The sequence below is a fragment of the Coenobita brevimanus genome, chromosome 44 (genome assembly GCF_032717465.1).
Source record: "Coenobita brevimanus isolate Jiangsu-jjx chromosome 44, ASM3271746v2, whole genome shotgun sequence".
Taxonomy (NCBI): domain Eukaryota; kingdom Metazoa; phylum Arthropoda; class Malacostraca; order Decapoda; family Coenobitidae; genus Coenobita; species Coenobita brevimanus.
In genome coordinates, this window is record NC_136997.1 from 4,794,775 (window position 1) to 4,805,366 (window position 10,592).

At 40.9% G+C, this 10,592-nt stretch overlaps 1 protein-coding gene across 1 annotated transcript; it reads right to left on the minus strand.

Annotated features, from left to right (window-relative positions):
• Nucleotides 1-5,405: 5,405 nt before the first annotated feature.
• Nucleotides 5,406-9,214, minus strand: LOC145398219 (glutamate receptor ionotropic, delta-2-like). Its single transcript, XM_080271171.1, has 2 exons — nt 8,309-9,214; nt 5,406-5,612 (listed from the first exon to the last, which is right to left on the minus strand). Exons 1-2 carry the CDS (start codon nt 9,212-9,214, stop codon nt 5,406-5,408), a joined length of 1,113 nt encoding a protein of 370 aa, XP_080127297.1.
• Nucleotides 9,215-10,592: the final 1,378 nt, after the last annotated feature.

Consider the following 10,592-nt stretch of genomic DNA (forward strand, 5'->3'; position numbering starts at 1 on the left):
ACACAGATTGACAGATCCAAGCGCAGCTTATTGATGAATCAGTGAGATTGTTCCCTGAGGCATGTATCCAGGTGGCATCTCCATTTTACACTGGTACAACACTTGCAGTTGTCATGCCAGAACCTTTGTTTGACCGTATTATACGGTAGGCAACATATCCGGTGCCATGTGTAGTTGCACCATAGATGACGCTACTCAGACTTCACCTGCAGTAACACGAGCCATGGCCAAGGCTCTGAACTGGTTCACCCCGGTGACCATTGCATCGCCGCAAGATCTGATTTGTAGCCTAGATGTTGTTCAAGAACATCATTCTGACCTGACACTTGCTGCCATGCAGAAGAAGCAAAAGGGTAGAGTTAGATTCACGGGGAGCAAGCCAGGTTCCTTCATAAACAAGGACGGCTCTACCGTGAGTCACGAACACCCCAGGGAGAGGTTCGACTGCATTGTTGTTCCCGCTAAGTATCGCCAAGCAGTGGTAGAATGGGATCATTGTTCAGCCTTAGGAGGTCACATGGGGAATAGGAAAACCCAGGGCCGTAACCGTGCTGACTTTTTCTGGCCATGAATGGTACAAGAAATAGATAGCTTCGTGCGTTCCTGCAATGTGTGTCAACGTACCACCAATCAGGGACATGTCCTTCCTGTGCCGTTTGAATCTATACCAATAATCTCTGTCAGCTGAAAGAGAGAGGGCAGTGGTAATGTAGGTGCAAACCTGATGTCTCACCTGCTAACTAAAGACTAACAGAGGCAACTGTTGTATGCTGGGTTCTGTAAGACAGGCATCCTCATAGATTTATGCAATCCAAGGACTAGCTTGGTTCCCAGTTATTAGTGTACCAGTAAGACCTGAAGTCTCGCCCGTTGGTCCCACAGGACACATTACGTTCAGGACCTGTATATACATGTATACCGTAGGTTAAGGGGAAGTTCGAGACCCCCGTAAGGACAATCCGAGGCTGTGTTTGAATTACCTTGTGGTGTCTCGAGCTGTGGGCCTCTCTGAGGACTCCCGGAGATATCCATATGAGTGTTCACATCCACGTTGGGTGTTAAAATGTGACCTGCCCAAGACTTCGTAGGGATTCTCAACTTGCCGTTATGAATCGTAAGTGTACAGTTAAGTTTAACAAGCAAACTGCCCATTCTCAGAGATTTTGGCAATCCAAGGACTAGCACGTTTCCTGGTTAATAATGTAGGTTTAACCAGAAAACTACAGGTGTCCTCAGAGATATGAGCAATCCAAGGACTACGTTTCCTGGTTAATAATGTATCCATTAAGAAAATAATAGTGTACTTTTTGTAACATAAGTACTGACTACTAGGCAGAGAGAGAAATTGTAATTTTAAAAAATTGTTTATAATACTGACACTTTTGATGCTCCACTTTGATTGCTTTTGCAGGTGCAGCTGGCAGGTGTAGCAATTTTGTCGTGCAGATCAGTTGATCGTCTCTGCCACATGCTGCCCCCTCTTCTCTTCTGCCTCGTCGTGTCTATTTACTATTGATCTGTATTATATCATTTTACATGTACGAACAGTTACACCATAACTGTCACACCTACACCGTGTATTACATACATCACGCTACATAACAATCAGTTGTTAATGTAAATGTAGCGAACTTTTTGCTCAGTTTGACCTGAGTACAGGAAATTTCACAGTCGTCACAGAGTTTTTTCCTCAATTTTTTTTTACTAACGTAAATATGAGGTTTTTATGCTCATGTGCGACTGTGATTTTCTCCTGTAGCAGGATAGTACACACACCACTGTGTCAATTTTGTGTGACTGAGTTAGGATTCATATGTATGTATATCGAAAATTTTTCTTAAAAAAAAAAATAAAAATGATTTTGATGGGGCGTAATGTCACGAATTCTTGCGAGCGTATATAAATTCGTGACATTGTACTGTGATGAGAAAACCATGAACTCTAGTGGAATTCCCACTGGGCATCACTCAGTTCAACCGTCCTCATATTCACTTCAATCAGGATGGTTTTCAGAACATTTGTCACTGTTTCACAAGTGACCATTCTTATCCACGACATTAGTGCTTTCACTGAGTGATTTATTGTGAGCCTACATCGTTCACCTTCTTTCCGTCGACCGTTGAACTTAGGCCATGCCTACTTCCTGTGAATATGGCCAGCTCATACCTCCCTTCTGAGTTTGAAGATAGACAGTCTGGAATCGTCGTGAGAATAGGATTATTGTGTGCCCAGCGTAAAGCAGCTTCTCCATTGTACATCGAGTTCCTGAATCTCCATCTAAACAGTGATTGGAGAAACGGGCTTGGAGCGAATAGCAGCATTGGTGTTCATCACAGGCGCCCAGACTTTCGTTTCGGTTCCCCTCCACTGACCAGTATTTCTGTTTGTTTTTCTAGGCTTAAGTTTAATTACCTTTTGAATGAGCGAGTGAGTGTATTCTCTTGTTATTTGAATTCACGAGTCCCCTAGTGACCATGAAATTCCCCTTTTGAATTTATTTTGAGATTCATATAATATAAATTTATTTTAATGTAATCAGTAAATTTACGGTTCTTTTATTTGAGCTTAATGTAATTAGACTCGTGTTTTATTTCTCCACATTAAGCTTATTTTAGTTGTCGCTCCTAGTTTGCACAAACTCTTTACAATATTCATATCTGGTACTTAGGCCAGTTCCTTTGTATCAAACTTAAATCCATTGTGCCAGCCAGGAGTTACTATAAGCACCGGCAAGAACCTGTTTATTATTATTAGCATTCGTTATTGATTGTCAGGGGTGGAGTCCCTTTCTCCAGAGGCTAACAGTACTACAAACAGCACTCACGAGTAATTAGTCTCTGCTGTGTACTGTTGAGAAAGTTTATAAATTCTCATCTTTAGAGAATCGGCGAAGTAAGCCGGCATAAAGTAAAACTTACTGCTAGCTTTTCACAAGTTAATTCCTTGTCTCTGTTTTCAAGTAACATCCAGCAATTATAATTTATAAATTCACATTCCCCCCATGACAATAATTATTACGGCATTACACTTTCTAGAAACTTTGGAGCTACTCTTCATATAAAAGGAATTAAATGCACCCAGTCCCGTCATAATCTAGTCGAACTTTCAATTTGGAGTAAGGACTAAATTATCACAAATTTTGTCCAGAAACATACTTTAATTTAATCTATCATACTGATATTTTACATGCTGTTAAGAGATGCTAAGACGATTGGATTCTAGCCAATTTGGGCTAAGTTGTGCAAATTCAAACAATATATATTAATCTGTACTGTGAAATTTGTCAAGAGCTTTCCGAACTCTTTCATTGTAAAGTACTCTGAGCGTAGTGCTGAAATCCACATTTCAACCTTCAGGGAAGAAGAAACGTACATTTCCTATCATATACAGACGATTACAAGAGAAGAAAAAATAAAATGAATCGTACAGGAGGATCCAGTGTTATTTGAAATGATCAATATTGCTCGCTAGGTTCCAAAAATAATAATTTCTAATCATCTGAATCAATACCCTCACTAGGTAAAGCCTCAAGTAAGCCTTGCATGGCACCATAATCAAAGCAGATTTACAAATCATGGATAAGACGAACACATTTTATTACTTAGTTTTAGCTGCCATCATCATTAACTGTCGTCATCCAAAATGTTAAGAGTTTTGCTGCAAATGTACACCACCATTTTTTTTTAATAGCTGCCGCCATGAATATTACTCCACTTTCTGGTCGAAGAATTACTCAACTCTTCGCAAAATCTTGAAAAGCTGGCTGGATTTCGATGACAACATAACCAGCGCTCAAAAGTCATCGTTCACTGTCTTGCTATTTACCGTTAGGCAGTGGATCGAGATTAAGAGTCCACGTAGTACATCCTACACCCCAGGGAGAGATAAACAGTCACTGGATTCTTTGAGCGTTTGGTCAACGAAGCCTTTGCAGTGTTTCTTACAGGGTCTGGGTGAGGAAGACAGAGATATAAGATCCTGTGTTATGTGTTAGGGAAGCCAGAATCGGACACATTTTGCACAAACTGTTCAGCTGTGTAAGTGAGGAAGAAAACTAAACAAAGAACACTCTGATTCATTGGCTTCACATTCTGGACATTCCACTTCTCCCTCTCACTTATATTACATTACATCTGACAGTGAAAAACAAAGTGTCCAGAATTTAGTCCAGTGAAGCAGAGTTTTCTACTCCCAGTCTTTACTCCAAACTTGATGTACAGACAGTTTACATCAGAATAGATTCTAAGCTCCCGTGCGAACAGGTCCTTTGTCATCGATAAAAGTTTAGGGGCTTGGAGCAATGAGGAAAGCTGTTAACCCATTAGTTCACGGAGTTCCTGTTCGAGGGATTTTGCTGGTTTGGTACTAAGCGTACCGCCCTCCTCCTGTCAACCCATTGTCGTGAAGCTCATAGGTCGCTACCCAGGGGTTTCCTTCTTTATTAACTTTTGAAAATGCCCAGTCCTGTCCTATATCGAGGACACTGGGCGGGAATGGGTTAAGCACAAAACCTCTTTTTTTCCATCATAACTGTACTATCTGAATACAGGAAGACCGGAGTAAGGAGGGAGGACGTTAAAATTATTACTATTCTCAATTGCATTCTGCACCTCAAAGAGATGTAGATGAGGCCCTGGAAGCAAAACCTCCATTGTCTAACACGCGTAACACTCAGGATGTGGGTGACATAAGCCAGTGTGAAGACGAACACTTTGTTTTTTTCCTAGTTAAACACAAGGGTTATCAAGGAAGTCATTCATTCGCTGTTTGTCTCCCCTCTCGTGATCTCAGGCTGTAAGCCTTTAAAGTTGGCTAATAATGATACAGGAATAACTGTAAGACAGAATTTCTTAACGCTCACACATTTTGTCTAACACTGAGCACAGACATATGATAAATCAAAGAATAAGCTGATTAAAAGATGTGTTGATTAAAAGATAAACGAATACAATATATGCTACTCACACATTATTTCTGAGTTTTCTAGTTGTTTCAGCTTCCGAATGCAAGTATAGTGGTAGTTGTTGGAACTCCAGGCTCATCTGACACGTAAACCCAGTGGACTGTAGACTCAAATTACCATTCTGCAGTGCATTCTCTTTGGCGGAAACGGAAGTAGCAGTGGGACGTTTGTATAGCCCATGGATCCATCTGCTTATGTAGGTGCCATCACATCAAAGCGACCCTCCCCAGCAGCATGGTAAGTCAAAAGAGGGATAATAAAGAAGAAATGAAGGAATGAACCCTCATATAATATGCAAATTGGAAAGTTCTTCCCGCGTCTGTACACGGTGCTGGTAGAAGGCCACAGTGAGCACTGACACAAATTTAACAAAAAAGTACACTAATGATAATAAGAGATTATAAATAAAAGAAAATGGATAAAACAAGAAATTATGCTACTCTTACATAATGTCAGATGCAGCCAGTTCCTCCAGCGTCTGTATACGGTGTGGGTAGACAGGCACGGTAAGCACTGACACAAGGTTGCTCATGTAGGCCGCTGCTAGGATGTCAACAGCCACCCACCAGAAAATCAGCCACACACGCGCCCACGAAAACTCCCGCACCCTACTGTCATTCATGGCCTGTCCCAGCAGACCCGATACAACCTGGAGTTTATATAAGAATTAGTGACCTGGGAATTTTAAATAGGGAACTGAGGAAGTTCAGACTGGGAATTTTGATGGAAACTTATAGCATGGAAAATTAGTTGCAAATTTTCTTCATTGTAGTTGAAATCATCTTGGAACTCATGGCCTGACCCAGCACCCTCGACACCATGTGTCCCACACAATGAAGGAGACCACTTTTAGCCCTTGCATTAGAAGATCCCCCCCCCCTTAAGTTGAACAGATATGTTTACCTGGCATCGTTTTGAAATGGTTAAAGGCAGTTGTTGCTATAATACCAAATTTCCAGGTTCACAGACACATAATATTTTGTATTATTTTTTAACCGTAATTTGGTAACTCTGGGTAATGTTCCCAAAGCAGTTTGACAGTGTTTTCCAGTGCATTAGAATCCCACAGAAGCAGATCCTTGATTCCTCCTTTAGTTTCATTTCTGTTCAGATTTGTCAAAGGGCAGTTGCATCAGACAGTGTTCCTTACCACTTTCTGTGTACCATATGCCTTCCGGTGGATTTTACAAAGAGTAGTATAATTTGTCGCATACTATAGCCTATTTGATTGACCTGCGCAGCTGAGATGTATGGGGTAACTAGGGTGTGTTTGATTTGTGGCTTCTGATTGGCGGTCAATTATGTCACTCAAGTAAATGCAGGCATGTACACGTATTGTACTGCAAGTGCGGATGTAGGTGTACACCGTGGGTGGATGCAGTGCAACATGCGGACGTGGGTGTACACAGTGGGCAGATAATTTACTTCAAACGTCACTCATCGTTTTATAAAATTTATAATAAACTTAAATTTTCTTTGATAATAGTGAACTTTTCCACCTAATTTTGACCTCTTTAGCTTCGGAAACTATTCCACACTTAAATTGGCTGCTTATATTGCAGGCAGTTTAGAAATATAAATATATATCTGTTAAAATAAGAAGACTGCAGATTTACATCTTCAACGGCCAATCACCAGCCGCGAAACAAACACACCCTACTCGCCCCATACATCTCAGCTGCACAGGTCAATCAAGCAAGGTATAGTATGTCAGAAAACTGATGCTATCCGAACTGACTGCAGGAAATCGTGCAAAAGAAGTTAATGAGATAGAATAATGGAGTTTGCTCAACAGAATCACATTTAAAGTGTCACTATCTTTTGTAAAGAATTATACAATAATGTGTCTCATTACTATTCTACAGTAGCTTATGGATCAGAAGATTAAAATAAAGCATCTGATCATGACATAGTAGTAAGAAGTAAGCAAGGAATAATAAGTAGGTAAAGTTGATTACAAGACTCATATATTTGCTTCTCAAATGCCAAAAAGCCAGACAGTGGCTCTTCTCGCAGATTTCCTCTAAAAGAGTATTGGGTATCATGTAGAAGACTGAAATAAATTAGCTTCTTTTATTATAAAGGCACAGGAGAATGAAGACGAAAAAACATGGACGGATCACAAATCTCCTGTTACAGATAACAGATAGATTGCAAATAAATCAGAATTGCAACCCAAATGAAATTAGATTAATTTATATCATCCGTGAATTTGTCTGCCTATGCCGGATTTACTAATAAGCTTAAGATCAATTTTATGTCGTAACAAGGATTGTTCACGCAAGAAATACAAGGAAACGAGAGCTCAAAATATTCACATTTCTTGATGTTCCTGCATAGCCAAATAACTTCTCGGATCAAAACCTTGTCGTAACTAGCATTTGTTTTTACAGGAAGGACAAGGGAAAGGAAAGAGCTGGAACTTTATGTTTGTAATTCTTCATACAAAAACAAATTTTAGTTACGAGACAGTTGGTCGTATGTGAGTGAGTCCAGACATTTGTGATTAAATGGGTTCAATATCGCTAGGCTGGAATGGTAAATGTTACGCTTTTTGTTTGTCCTACACTTGACCGATGCAGACTGATGAACATTGTTCATGCACCTGGCTGTTTTGACATCACTGGGGGGGAGCTGAAACTAGTTCGTGACTATATTTATGATGTGGTGGTGGAAATCATGCCTTTGTCCTGAGAACATTTCCTTTGGATTTTCTGTGTAGTTAGACAATTTTATTGATTTCAAGAGTGATCCATTGGGCTGAAGGTGTTCATTCAGTCTGTTCAACAGGGGCCAGATATAAAGGAATTAGTCTGATAATGTAAGCAAGTGCAGTGACTTGGCTGATTCTTCATTATAATTATCTACTTTCTAGATTGGTAAGCATAATTATATTGATATTGAAAATGATATACTGTTTGCTGACACAGTATAATTAAGTCTGCTTTGCGTATGTCATGCCTTTATGCTTTTCCTAATTAAAACATAAATATTCGGAGCTTACATGTTTGTCTTGTTAACCACTGAGCTGAGCTTCAAAATATACTGAAATATCTTATATTATTGTTTGTAATATCAAATGTCAAATGTTACATTATTTTTAAGAATTATATAATCATTCCATAAAGACGACATGGTGCTCAATATTCTCATGTTTCAACCTGACAGTAGTTTCAGTCACCATGTGTGTCACATTCTAAATAAAACTGTCCATTTCAGTATGGTGTCACCGTATCTACAATCAGAGCAAAACTTGAGCACCCCGATATGCTGAATGTAAGGTAAATATAATATTAACGTTACTAGCTACACCAAATATCGTAGCAGATCGAGGAGGTTAATCACCTTGAGAGTGATGTCGATGGGGTCACTGAGGCGGTGAAAGTAGTGGAGTAAGCAGGAGAGCAAAGAGGCAACTGCGAGGGTGGAAGCCAAGATTAAACACCACAGCAGGGTAGAAAAAGGGTATAAGATACTCCTCCAGCGGGGTACGGGTGGTGGTGCACGTAGGAGAACTGCAAAGCTGTATCGCCAGTAGGGGTAAGTGTAGTCGAAGTCACTGAACCGATCCATGTTAAGCCTCATTGAACTGATCACTATGTCCTTTTTATTGTACATCATATCACCCAGCATACCATTCCAGGTACCATTCTCCTTGACTCCCCATGTAACTGTGTCAATGAGGGTGATTTCATAAGTGAAGTTGTACTTATCACCTATGACCTGAAGTGCGTCTGGGTTTCCACCACCACATTCACAGTCTTTTCCATAGTACAAGTAGGGTTCGTCATAGCAGGAAACTGGTATCTTCAAAACCCGCCCCCCGAAGTTCTTCAAGCGGTAAGGAAAGAGTGTCTGTCTGGTTTTGAATTTCTCAGTGCTCCAGACTCCCAGTTGTGCCCTAGTGCTTGTAGGTAAACTGGTGTAGGCGATTATGGGTTGATGTCCAGCTCGGTCTAGTGGCTGCAGCAACAAGATGTACTCCGAGCGCTGGACGACAGGTTGAACAATTACTGATGTCGTGTTTAGGTGCGGGTTGAGGCAAAAGAGGGTGAGGTAACTGGGGTTCCACTCTTTGTTATTTGCCAGGTTGAGGAAGAAGGCGGTGGGGTCGCGGTAGAAGATGATTATGACGATGAGATGGGAACCTTTGATGTGGTATGGTGGACGGCCGGTGTGGAAGAACGAGTGTTGAGTAGCGAGGAAGACTGGCGTGAAAGAGGCTCCAGCGACCCCCACCACCTGACTCATGTCAAGCAGCTGCTGCTCCAGGTCATCGCTCACAATCAGGAGGTCATGCCCGCGCAGTGGACCACTAACCAGTGATGAAAGAGTCTGTGCAATTGTAGTGTGACCATCTGTGTGGGAAAAGAGGCATGTTATCAAAAAAATTTTGTTGCTAATACTTTCCTGAATAGCTCATTATTCAGAATAAACTGATCCACCAAGTCGATGTTAGGGTATAAAGACGAAATACAATAATTATTAAAACTTGGCATCACTGTATGATTACCTTTTTGAGCAAACATGCACACAGACTGGATCTTTCAAAATGACTAGAAATTGTGTGACGCTGCTTACCACACTGCACCTCGAGTTACTACCTACCAAACATTGATTTATGGTTAGCACTTGGAGTTTGGCAGAAAAAATAGTGAAAAAATTAAGTCAAGTAGTAACTTTTCAATATAACTTGGGAAACACACTCTTGCATCTCCAAACCTGGAACAAAAACTGCATAACTAAAAGAGAAACACCACACTGGCATGCCTTATCCTGTGAGTAACGAAGTGCAGTTTCTTAAAGTCACTTTATAACTTGGCTAAGTCTGAACAAAATGTATACCAAATATACCTGTGTGGATATTGCAGAGCCAAATGTGTTGTCATACTGTGCCAGAAAATTACGTGAAATGAGCATCGTTTGAGATCGCTTGAGAATGAAAGGCTGAACAGAGAAACAATGGTAATTATAACAACAGCCTAAAGGAGTTTGTACAATACCCTACCAGTATCGCTGACCGCCATGGACAGAATTCCAACATAATTGACCTGTTCCTTACAACTAACCATTCTGCTCATGCTGTAAATCTGTTCATTCTGTTAGGCTCCTCCGATCACAACCTTTCCACCTTAACCTGTCCTATCGCTCCAGTAAGGCCTCTGGATCCTCCAAAGAGGGTGGGTTGTGGATCTTTGGAGCTGCTGACTGGAAGGCTCCTACGCAATACTTCTTTGATTTTCCTTGGAATGATTAATGCTTCCATGGCCACGAACCATCAGTGTGTGCCTTTTGCGTTACAGAGGTTATTCTCTCTGGCATGGATTCATACATTCCTTGCTCATATCCTTTGACTAATGCAAATAAACCTTAGTTCAATCATGCAGTTATTTGAAAGGAGCATGTGGAGCCACATAGAGAGACAGACTGACAAATGAGGAAGTGAAGGAATGTTGTGGTGTGGATGTGGATGTGATATAAAGCATCAGGAAAAATACATTGAGGTGGTTTGGCCACATGGAGACGATGGAAACCGAGAGACTGACGAGGAGAATGTGTGTGAGTGAAGTGGAGGGGGGGAGAGGAAGGGGGAGGTCAAGGATGAGATAGAGTGGAGAGGTATATGAGA